Source organism: Mustelus asterias, chromosome 3 (assembly GCF_964213995.1).
Source record: "Mustelus asterias chromosome 3, sMusAst1.hap1.1, whole genome shotgun sequence".
NCBI classification, from domain to species: domain Eukaryota; kingdom Metazoa; phylum Chordata; class Chondrichthyes; order Carcharhiniformes; family Triakidae; genus Mustelus; species Mustelus asterias.
In genome coordinates this window covers 145,403,852-145,416,484 of record NC_135803.1, presented here as the reverse complement: position 1 = coordinate 145,416,484, position 12,633 = coordinate 145,403,852, and the positions used below count along the sequence as shown (strand labels likewise).

The 12,633-nt window shown below is 48.6% G+C and overlaps 1 protein-coding gene across 2 annotated transcripts in view; it reads left to right on the top strand.

Moving 5' to 3' along the window:
* Nucleotides 1–12,633, top strand: part of LOC144491690 (sodium-coupled neutral amino acid transporter 3-like) — a 171,815-nt gene that overhangs the window by 95,196 nt on the left and 63,986 nt on the right. For both annotated transcript variants that reach the window (XM_078209873.1, XM_078209872.1), the window contains exons 6-7: nucleotides 938–1,030; nucleotides 5,129–5,210. In XM_078209873.1, coding sequence (XP_078065999.1) covers nucleotides 938–1,030; nucleotides 5,129–5,210 — 175 coding nt within the window. The remainder of the gene's footprint in view (nucleotides 1–937; nucleotides 1,031–5,128; nucleotides 5,211–12,633) is intronic.

Below are 12,633 nucleotides of genomic sequence, written 5' to 3'. Positions count from 1 at the left end.
AGTATTGTACTGAGAGTATGAGTACTGAAGAACTCACTCAACACAAAGTTACCTGTGTTATTAATTTCCTTTGATGTTACAGCTATACTGAAGCATTTGGGAGCTATAACTTTCTTGAAAATGCATTTTATGGAATGTGGGCATTGCTGGCTAGGCCAGCATTTATTGCCCATCCCTAATTGCCCCTGAGAAGGTGGTGGTGAGCTGCCACTTGAACCATTGCAGTCCTTGAGATGTAGGTACACCCGCAGTGCTGTTTGGGAGGGAGTTCCAGGATTTTGAGTCAGCCATAGTGAAGGAACGGTGATATATTTCCAAGTCAGGATTGTGAGTGACTTGGAGGTGAATATCCAGATGGTGGTATTCGCAGGTATCTGCTGCTCTTGTCCATCTAAATGCTGGTGGTCGTGGGTTTGGAATGTGCTGCCTAAGGAGCCTCGGTGAGTTCCTGCAGTGTATCCTGTAGATGGTACACACGGCTGCCACCGTTCATCAGTGGTGGAACGATTGAATGTTTGTGGATGTGTTGCCAATCAAGCAGGCTGCTTTGTCCTGGATGGTGTCAAACTTCTTGAGTGTTGTTGGAGCTGCACTCATCCAGGCAAGTGGGGAGTATTCCATCACACTCCCGACTTGTGCCTTATAAATGGTGGACAAGCTTTGGGGAGTCAGGAGGCGAATTACTCACCACAGGGCTCCTAGGCTTTGACCTGCTTTAGCTACCATTTCTTGGGTGGAAATTTTCCATTGGAAAATTGCTTAATGGTTTCCCACACATCCAGTGTCACTAAGAGTTTCCGAGAATCCAGGAATCTAGGATTAATCCCCTGAGTGCCGCTGTCAACAAAATCAGAGAAAAATCATAGGAGTATTCAAAACATTTATAAAGGTTTTATTCTTTTTAGCAATTCAAGTTACCTTATGTTGGTTCCCTCAGGAATCCGTGCTTACGAGCAGCTTGGTTTCAGAGCGTTTGGGACTCCGGGAAAGTTAGCGGCTGCAGTAGCGATCACCCTGCAGAATATTGGAGGTAAGAAGTCAAAACGAGTTGAAAATTCCACGGGCTTGAGATCAAGTATTTGTCTTTTAATCGTGTTTGTGTGGGGGCACAGAACATCAATGCTCGCAGAGTGAGACCTGTGGAGAGAACTGAAATGATGTCTTGTTCTTGCTGTCAAGACAGTGCCATATTTAAGATGCTCTGCTGTTCCCATTGCTCACTGACAATCTTTAGGTGCCGAAAGCCAGTACCAGGACAATTCAATACTTGATAGTAAGACCCCCAAAAAATACCTAGAGGGAAAATCTGGCCGTTCTCTGTCGTAACTGTCACTGACCAACTGAGACTGGGGAATTGATGGAATCCCCCACCCTATACGGTTGTAAATGTTCAGTATATTCAACTGAGAGCTCCATAGATTTTTAAGGGATCAAGGGATATGGGAGTAGAAGGGAAAAATTGAGTTGATGTAAAAGTTCCTCTGGGTGCTCTGGTTTCCTCCCACAGTCCAAAGCTGTGCAGGTTAGGTGCATTGGCCATGCTAAATTACACTTTAGTGTCCAAAGATGTGCAGATTAGGTGGCTTGGCCATGCTCAATTGCCCCTTGGTGTCCAAAGATGTGCAGATTAGGTGGCTTGGCCATGCTCAATTGCCCCTTGGTGTCCAAAGATGTGCAGGTTACATGGGTTGACTATGGTAAATTTCCCTTTAGTGTCCAAAAATGTGCAGGTTAAGAGGATTGGCCATGTTAAATTACCCCTTGGTGTTCAAAAATGTGCAGGTTAGGTGGATTGGCCATGTTAAATTGTCCCTTAGTGTCAAACGATGTGCAGGTTAGTTGGAATGGCCAATAGTAAATTGCCCCTTGGTGTTCAAAGATGTTAGGTTAGGTGGATTAGCCACAGTAAATGTGAGAGGCGACAGGATGAGTTGGGGGATGTGGGCCTGGGCAAGATGCTCTTTCGGAGAGTCAGTGCAGACTCGATGAATGATTGGTCACCTTTAGCAGTGACTGGATTTCATGGTTGTAGCTTATTGAACAGCAGGGAAGGTTTAAGGTACTATAAGTCCTGTTCCTGCTGCTATTTCTTCTGTTCCACAATGGACTCAAGGCCTGTCTTTACCCCGGTGTCATTGAGGCATTGGTTCAAAAATATCAAGATGAACATTTGGTGAGATGACTGGGTGGGAAGGCTGACCTGCAGACCATTAACTCCTCATCCCAGAGAGAAACAAATAACTCTTAGTTTGGCTAAGGGAGTCGTATCCATGTACATGATGTTCACTGAACCATTTCCACTCCACCTCAGAACAAACTGAACTTTATAACCCAAATCAGTAGGTCTTCCTTTTCACCCAGAAGCTACGATGAGCTGCTCCCATCGAAGCATTGACATAAAAGCTGCCTTTCAATAATACAATGGAAGAGGGTCTAATATTCTCCATAGTTGAGGAAATTTGCAGAAATTGCCATTTGCATTCACACTTATTCGCTTGATTTTGTTCTTATGGGGAAAATTAGATGGACTCATTTCAACCTCTCTGCTTCCACCATTCATCTCATACAACTCCGGTAACTGGAATGCTGCAGTTTCAATACTCAGTGAAAGCTGCCTGTATAACCCCGGCCAGGATATTACAACACGCTGCCTCATTGCTTCATTAACATCACTCTCTCACTGATATCCCCATGCACCATAACAACCGCTTCTTTTGCAAGTACACTTACCTTTAAAACCGACCTCAACTTGACCCTTTCTAATTATATCGTGTAATGATGATCCACTGCACGGAATATTTATTCAGTGGCTTGGTCCAACATCAGGCAGCATCTGTGACTTTCTGACATGTGTGTAATTTAATTACGTTGCCCGCTGATATAACTGATTATTACAGAGCAAATAGTTCTCTGACATGCGTCCCCTGTTGATGTTGTTCTCATCATAGAATCATAGAAACCCTTCAGTGCAGAAAGAGGCCATTTGGCCCATCGGGTCTGCACAGACCACAATCCCACCCAGGCCCTACCCCCATATCCCTACACATTTACCCGCTAATCCCTTTAACCTACGCATCTCAGGACACTAAGGGGCAATTTTAGCATGGCCAATCAACCTAGCCCGCACATCTTTGGACTGTGGGAGGAAACCGAAGCACCCAGAGGAAACCCACGCAGACACGGGGAGAATGTGCAAACTCCACACAGACAGTGACCCAAGCCGGGAATCGAACCCAGGTCCCTGGAGCTGTGAAGCAGCAGTGCTAACCACTGTGCTACCGTGCCGCCCCTTCTCTTCATTGAGCTCTCCGTAGACCATTAGCTGTTTTATATTTGGGAATGCTGGTAGGTTATCTATGAACCAAGCCCTTCCAATTTTACCTTGTATCCATCTATGGCAGTGCTGTCCAACTGGCAGCCAGCTGAAGTGTTTTGAACAACCTGTGAGAAATGTACATGTATTCCCCATTTAAAGCACGTTCTAATACCACATTTTTCTTTTAGCTTGGTTGGGTAAATTAAGGACCGGCCCAAAGAGCATGGCCGCTATTTTGTTTTGCCACGGTTACTGAGCATATTCTGTCTCTTGTCAACAATAAACTACCGCTTTGCCACTTCCCACCCTGACCTTCCTCCGGCTCCCTAATTCCCCTGCCCTTCCCTCTCTCAACCTCTGCCCATTCCTATCACCAAACCTCCCCCCACAACTCCCCTCCCCCGCACTCCCCTCCCCCACACTCCCCTCCTCCCGCACTCCCCTCCTCCCGCACTCCCCTCCTCCCGCACTCCCCTCCCCCGCACTCCCCTCCCCCCGCACTCCCATCCCCTGCACTCCCATCCCCCGCGCTCCCATCCCCCGCTCTCCCCTCCCCCCGCACTCCCCTCCCCCCGCACTCCCTTCCCCCGCACTCCCCTCCCCCGCACTCCCCCGCACTCCCCCGCACTCCCCTCCCCCGCACTCCCCTCCCCCCGCACTCCCCTTCCCCCGCACTCCCCTCCCCCCACACTCCCTTCCCCCGCACTCCCCTCCCCCCGCACTCCCCTCCCCCCGCACTCCCTTCCCCCGCACTCCCTTCCCCCGCACTCCCCTCCCCCCGCACTCCCCTTCCCCCGCACTCCCCTCCCCCCGCACTCCCCTCCCCCCGCACTCCCCTCCCCCCGCACTCCCCTCCCCCGCACTCCCCTCCCCCGCACTCCCCTCCCCCTGCGCTCCCCTCCCCCGTGCTCCCCTCCCCCCGTGCTCCCCTCCCCCCGTGCTCCCCTCCCCCCGCTCTCCCCTCCCCCCGCTCTCCCCTCCCCCCGTTCTCCCCTCCCCCCACTCTCCCCTCCCCCCGCTCTCCCCTCCCCCCGCATTCCCCTCCCCCGCACTCCCCTCCCCTGCACTCCGCTCCCCCGCACTCCGCTCCCCCGCGCTCCCATCCCCCGCGCTCCCACCCCCCGCACTCCAATCCCCCGCACTCCAATCCCCCGCGCTCTCCTCCCCCACGCTCCCATCCCCCGCACTCCCATCCCCCGCACTCCCATCCCCCGCACTCCCATCCCCCGCACTCCCATCCCCCGCACTCCCATCCCCCACACTCCCATCCCCCGCACTCCCATCCCCCGCACTCCCATTCTCTCACACTCGCACCTCGCAGGCGCCCATTCTCCCACACTCCCATCCTCCCACACTCCCATTCTCCCACACTTCCATTCTCCCAGTCCCATTCCGCCCACTCCCATCCCCCACACTCCCATTCTCGCATACTCCTATTCTCCCACACTCCCATGCTCCCACAGTCCTATTCTCCCACCCCCACCCACCCCCCTTTTCCCACCCCACCCACCTTCTCCCACTCCCCAAATTCCCACCTTGTTGGCAAAATGCCGAAGGAATAATAAAATGGCTGCTAATTGGGCCTCTTATTATGTCAACCATGCCAACCAGGGGCAGCAGCCTTGCTGCATACTGTCCCACTGTTAGTAAAATGCCCCAACCCTGCCTCCCTGCATGTCTCCTGGTACAATTCCAACCAGCCTGAAACCCTTTAAAGAGTCGGTTCCCAAGATGGAGATGCACCCTCTCCGTGACGGTTATTGTTGGGGTTTAAGCAGAAAGTTCAGGCTAACACCCTTTGTCTGTTTTCAGCCATGTCCAGTTATCTCTACATTGTGAAGTATGAACTCCCCCTGGTGATCCAGGCCTTTCTGAACATTGAGGAGAAAGCTGGGTGAGTAACTGCTCCCAAAAATTGGGAAAGGGTAGACGAGATGTTCAGGGTTTGGTGTGAATCTCCTTGGGCTGGCTCCTGTTCCTTGACCATTACTTGACCAAATCCCTCTTTATCTGTGGGGCAAATGCGGTTTTTACCAAACCTCCAGCAGCAGAACAGGAGAAGACACCAGGAAATTTGATCTTCCTTCCAGCTCTGGAATATTTATAAGTATTGGAATCCGAATGAGGTGAACTGCGACAGATTGTATTACAGAGCCTGGACACTGAGACAATTAGGGGACTTCAGCAATGCCTCAGCTGGGAATAAAAATAAAATTCAGGAGTTGGAAATCTGAAATAAAAACAGGAAATGCAACCTGACTGTGAACACCAGAAGTGCAAATCTCTAACGCCTGTGTCCTCAGCACTGCGGGTGAAACGGGGACAACATATGCTCGACAGGAGAAAAGGCTAAACAGTTTTCACCTTCGCTGTCCCGGACATATCCTCAGCATCTCTCAGCAGGACAAGGTCACAAACGCAGAGATCCTGGACAGTGCTAATTCCGTCAGCATACACCGTCGCTAAGGCAACAAAGTCTACGCTTGCTCGGTCACATTCATCAGATGGATGATGGTCATAAACCCAAAGACTCTGGCGTGCAGTGAACTGGCCACTGGGTCACGACCTCCTGGGTGTCCATACCTCTGCTACATGGACACCTACAAGTGAGATATGAAGGTGGCGCACATTGAGGCAGCCTCTGATAGCTGTGACCTCTGGGGGTTGACCGTTTGGAAGGACAACGGCGAGCAGAAATGAAAAGCTTAGCTGAATGAGAAGAGGGTCCAGAGAAAGAGAGGCCAGAGAATTGTGCACCTTCTCAGCCCAGAGTCTTCCCCTGCCGCACATGCGGCAAAGACCCCCGAGCCAGACTGGGGATCAATGGAGTTGACCAAACCATTACCTTAAGAGATGGAAGGCTGTCACAGAGATTTGAACACAATGCAGAAGTTTCCCCTGCAACTGGCTTCTTGTTTTAAATTTGAATGTGTTAGCTGAACAGAATCTTAAGAGCCAAGTTTAAACCCCCACCTAGTCCAGGTGAGGTCAGGTGGTTGGGGAGACAAAATGGCTGAGGGTAGTGCTACATTTCTGACCCCAGCATTTCTTACTACTTTGTCTGCAGACGTGGAAAGGTTAACTGCCTCAGAGAAATGGAGGCCTAATTTCAAATTTTTAAAAAATCATTCCCTCTGACTTTAGGCGGGAGCCTGAGTGACAACATCAAATTAGACCCTTGAACTAAATTTTCTAGGCATCATGCTCCAAGAGGAACTCGATTGTTTCCCCGGGCCCTCCCCCACCATCCTGGCATAAAGCCCCAATTACTGCGCAGGGTTAAAATTGGCCCTTTCATTTTGAAACCCTAGGTCTAACAGATCTGTATTGCTAACATCAAAGCACTTCTATTTTGGTGGCATATTGTGTGAAGTTTCCATAAGATATAGGAGCAAAATTAGGCCATTCAGCCCATCAAGTCTGTTCTGCTATTCAATCATGGCAGATAATTTCCTCAACCCCATTCTCCTGCTTTTACCCCATTACCTTTGATTCCCTTACCAATGAAGCTATCTATCTCTGTCTTAAATACACTCAATGACCTGGCCTCCACAACCTTCTGTGGCAATGAATTCCATAGATTCACCATCCTCTGGCTGAAGAAATTCCTCCTCATCTCGGTTCTAAAGCATCGTCCCTTTACTCTGAGGCTGTGCCCTCGGATCCTAATCTCTCCCACTAATCTTCCCCACGTCCAGTCTATCTAGGCCATTCAGTATTCTGTAAGTTTCCATGAGAACTTCCCTCATCCTGCTAAACTCCATCGGGTACAGACCCAGAGTCCCCAAACACTCCTCATATGTCAAGCTTTTCATTCCTGGGATCATTCTTCTGGACCTCCTCTGGACCCTCTCCAGGGCCAGCACAATCTTAATGTGGCAATTTATCATTATTAACCACAACATAATTTAGAAATGAGTACCAGAAACTTGGAGGTTGAAGTTCCACTGAGGGGGTTGGGGGGATTCCCAATCTCTTGACAGAAGATAAAGATAAACCCTGGGGGAGTGATGGGTGTGATAGCAGAAAATCAAAGAAAGCCCTGTGGATATTTCTGAGGGAAGTGATCAATGAAATGGAAGAATTTGCCAAATTGTTCATTTTCCTATTGATTGATAATGGATTTGGGAGAGATTAGGAGCAGGTTGGCCACCTCTCCATTCAACTGGAGACTGTAACATAAAGTTTATCTATTAGTGTCATAAGTAGGCTTACATTAACACTGCAATGAAGTTACTGTGCAAATCCCCTAGTCACCACACTCCAGCGCCTGTTCGGGTACACTGAGGGAGAATTTAGCACGGCCAATGCACCTAACTTGCACATCTTTCGGACCATGGGAGGAAACCGGAGCACCCAGAGGAAACCCACACAGACACAGGGTGAATGCGCAGACTCCACACAGGCAGTGACTCAAGCCGGGAATCGAACCCAGGTCCCTGGCGCTATGAGGCAGCAGTGCTAACCACTGTGCCACCGTGCTGATGATATAAGGACAGAAAAGAGAGGGAAACATATGTATATTTACATTAGCTCTCAATCAGAACAGACGCAGTGCTAAAACTATGAGTCCATGTCTCAACAGGAAAATAGTTGCTCAATACTCAACTATACAATATTTCTGTTCAATCAGAGAGGTGAAGATTAGAAGCTGCAATTTGTCTGATGTTTTCCATTTGCTTAGTGGGATAAGAAAGACATTTTTGTGCTTTGGCAGGATAAGGGGGTCACACACATATTTAGAGATGGCTTTTCTGCAGAGCAAATGGTAAGAAAAGTAAGGGCAGGATTTTCCCCGTGGAAAATCAGGGACTGATGGGGGGATCCACAAGCCTTCACTGTGTCAAAATCAGGAGGGGGCTGGACGGAGTAGGGAGAAACTGTTCCCCCCTCGTAATAGGGTCAAGAATGGGAAGGCAAAGGTTTAAAGTGAATTGTAAAAGAAGCAAATGTGATGTGAGAAAAATCACTTTTTCACCACAGCGCGTGGTTGGTGTCTGGAATGCACTCCCTGGGAGTATGGTGGAGGCAGGTTCAATCGAGGCATTCAAGAGGACATTAGATGATTACCTGAATAGAAACAATGTGCAGGGGAATGGGGAAAAGGCAGGGGAATGGCACTAAGTCATGATGCTGATTTGGAGAGCCAGTGCAGACTCAATGGGCCAAATGGCCTCCTGCGAGGTAACAATTCTGTGATTTTCCTCAAATTGACCGATCAGTGTACTTGGACATTAAGGATGGCGGGATGGGCACTCGAAGCTGGAGGAGCAATAGGAGACCTTCCAGCATTGAAGAAGATAGGTGCCAAGTAACGAATGGCAAGCAATGTCCATCAAGACAGAATCCAACCATCTCCCCGAGACATTCTAATCCTCCACTATCAACATCCTGGAGGTTACCACTGGCCAGAAACTGGACTAACCATATAAATACTGTAGCTGCAAGAGCAGGTGAGAGGCTGGGAATTCTGCAGAGAGCACCTCACCTGCTGACTCAACCAAAGCCTGTCCACCATCTACAAGGCACAAGTCAGGAGTGATGGAATACTCTCTATATGTTTGGGCGAGTGCAGCTCCAATAATACTTATGAAGCTCAACACCTAAGTTTATTTATTAAAGTTTATTTATTAGTGTCACATATAGACTTATATTAACATTGCAATGAAGTTACTGTGAAAATCCCTATTCACCACACTCCGGCGCCTGTTCAGGAACACTGAGGGAGAATTTAGCATGGCCAATGCACCTACCAGCACATAGAGTCAGAAAGGTTTACAGCAGGGAAACAGGCCCTTCGGCCCAACTTGTCCATGCCGCCCAATTTTTACCACTACGCTAGTCCCCAATTGCCCGCATTTGGCCCATATCCCTCTATATCCATTTTACCCATGTAACTATCTTTTGGACTGTGGGAGGAAACCCACACAGACACGGACCCAAGCCGGGAATCGAACCCCTGTCCCTGGTGCTGTGAGGCGATGGTGCTAACCACTGTGCCACTGTGTCGAGCAGGGTAAGGGTTACTCACTGTGTTACGAAAGGGAGTTGTTGTTTACTGAGCAGGAGTAAGGGTTGTGCTCTGGGCAACCACTGATGCCATGTTTATTCAGCAGAGTAAGGGTTATGCACAGTGCATCCTTGTGGCACTTTTGTTTATTCATAGGCTTAGAGATTAAGTCAAATGTCACAGCAGTTGCTGCATTTGCAAAAGGATGATTTCCTGTTTATTCAGCAGGTTAACAGTTAAAGGCAAATCACTGCGGGTGGGATTTGTTTTGGAGTCCTGCCTCGTTTACCCAAGTATGGATTAAGAAAATTAAATATTAAACCAGGGTGCAAATACCCTGCATTTGCAAGAGCTGAAAGAGAGCTGCCCCGAAACATTTGTCATTTGACTAGATGTACTCACAAGTGGCGCAATCCCCAATAAGGCCTTGACAGTGAAGGGAACAGGACAGCTGCAGAGATAGAGAGCCCGATCGCTGCCCAGTCTATATATGGAATGTTCTAGCTGTCGTTGGCTCAGGAAGTTGGAAACTCTCTATGAAAGCCAGGCCTTCTACTGGTGGAATCTTGAAGTTCCACAGTTGCATAGTTACCTTACAGGTACATTACAGAATGCTAGCAATGGCTTTATAGAATCATAGAATCCCTACAGTGCAGAAGGAGGCCATTCGGCCCATCGAGCCTGCACCAACAACAATCCCACCCAGGCCCTATCCCCATTTACCCTGTTAATCCCTCTGAAAATTAGGGACAATTGCGCATGGCCCATCAACCTAACTTGCACATCTTTTGGACTGTTGGAGGAAACCGGAGCACCTGGAGGAAACTCATGCAGACATGGGGAGAACGTGCAGAGTCCACTCAGTGGAGTTTAGCCTGTTGTTGAATCTTTTTCTTCCATTCGACAAGTATGGACATTGCTGACAAGGCTGGCAGGCACTGCCCAGCCCTTGAGAAGGTGATGGTGAGCCGCCGCCTTCTTGAACCGCTGGAGCTGGGATTCAGTGCAAAATGTTGCAATGCTTGCATCAGCCTCCCGAGGGAAGGGAGTGGGGACTGTGAAAGCATGTTGTGATACAGGCCATAAATACTGGCAAACAGGAGGGCCTTATATACAGCTGTTCCCTCACAGGGCCCCTAATTTAAAATAGGCAAGGGTTATTAAGGGGTTGGCGTTGAACAGCCGAGCCAGGGATGAGTACCTACAGTCAGGGCAGCTGATGGTGATCGAATAGTACATCCTGGATCAGTAGGACAAAGAGGGAGAGGATGGTATCTAGGAGGGAATTCAGTGGTGCAGAGAAACTGGAGATGCTGGGATTATTCTCCTTACAACAACTGATTTGATTTGATTTGATTTATTATTGTCACATGTATTAGCATACAGTGAAAAGTATTGTTTCTTGCGCGCTATACAGTCAAAGCATACCACTCATAGAGAAAGAAAGGAGAGAGTATAGAATATAGTGTTACAGTCATAGCTAGGGTGTAGAGAAAGATCAACTTAATGCAAGGTAGGTCCATTCAAAAATCTGATGGCAGCAGGGAAGAAGCTGCTCTTGAGTCAGTTGGTACGTGACCTCAGACTTTTATTTATTTATATTTATATAGCACCTTTAATATGATGAAAAATCCCAAGGGGCTTCACAGGAGCATTATAAAACAAACCGAATCACATGAAGGAGATAATAGGTCAGATGACCAAAAACCTAGTCAAAGAGGTATATTTTATGGAGTGTCTGAAAGGGGGGAAGCAAGGGAGAGAGTTGTAGGCGGAGAATTGTTAGGTTTAAGTCTGAGTTAGACAATTTTTAATTGAGCAGGGATATCAAGGGACATGGGCCTAGGGCAGGTACATGGAGTTAGGTCACAGATCAGCCATGATCTTATTGTATGGCGGAGCGGGCTCAAGGGGCTGAATGGCCTCCTCCTGTTCCTATGGTTTTTTTATTCATTCGTGGGACATAGAATCATAGAATCCCTACAGTACAGAAAGAGGCCATTCGGCCCATCGAGTCTGCACTGACCACTATCCCACCCAGGCCCTACCCCCATATCCCTACACATTTACCCACTAATCCCTCTAACCTACGCATCTCAGGACACTAAGGGCAATTTTAGCATGGCCAATCAACCTAACCCGCACATCTTTGGACTGTGGGAGGAAACCGGAGCACCCGGAGGAAACCCACGCAGACACGAGGAGAATGTGCAAACTCCACACAGACAGTGACCCAAGCCAGGAATCGAACCCAGGTCCCTGGAGCTGTGAAGCAGCAGTGCTAACCACCGTGCTACCGTGCTGCCCGTGGGCATGGTAGCACAGTGGGCGCATGGTAGCACATGGGCATCACAGGCTGGCCAGCATTTATTGCCCATCCCAAGTTGCCTGAGGGCAGTTCAGAGTCAATCACATTGCTGTGGCTCTGGAGTCACATGTAGGCCAGACAGGGTAGGATGGCAAATTTCCATAAGACCATAAGACATAGGAGCAGAATTAGGCCACTCGGCCCATCAAGTCTGCTCTGCCATTCAATCATGGCTGATATTTTTCTCATCCCCATTCTCCTGTCTTTTCCCCATAACCCCTGGTCCCCTTATTAATCAAGAACCTCTCTATCTCTGTCATAAAGACACTCAATGACCTGGCCTCCAAAGCCTTCTGCGGCAAAGAGTTCCACAGATTCACCACTCCCTGGCTGAAGAAATTCCTCCTCACCTCTGTTTTAAACATTTGCCCCTTTAGTCTGAGGTTGTGCCCTCTGGTTCTAGTTTTTCCTACTAGTGGAAACATCTTCTCCACGTCCACTCTATCTAGTCCTCGCAGTATCCTGTAAGTTTCAATAAGATCCCCCCCCTCATCCTTCTAAACTCCAATGAGTACAGACCCAGAGTCCTCAACCGTTCCTCATTCGACAAGCTCTTCATTTCCTTCCCTAAAGAAAGGAAATATTTAAGGAAACTAGTGAACCAAATGGCTTTTTCCGACAATCGACAACGGTTTTCGTGGTCATCAGTAGATTTTTAATTCCAGATATTTTTTATTGAATTCAAATTCCACCATCTGCCCTGGAGGGATTCGAACCCGGGTCCCCAGCACATTAGCTGAATTTCTGGATTAATAGTCTAGCAATAATACCACTAGGCCATTGCCTCCGCTACGTTCTTAAGTTCATAATAAGCGTAGAGCTTGGGCCCTGGCAACTGAAGGCATGTTCAGAGCAAAGAGCCAAAGTTTAGAGCAGATTTAAGATGGGATTTAATAGAGATGTTCAAAATTATGAGGGATTTTGATAGAGTGCATAGGG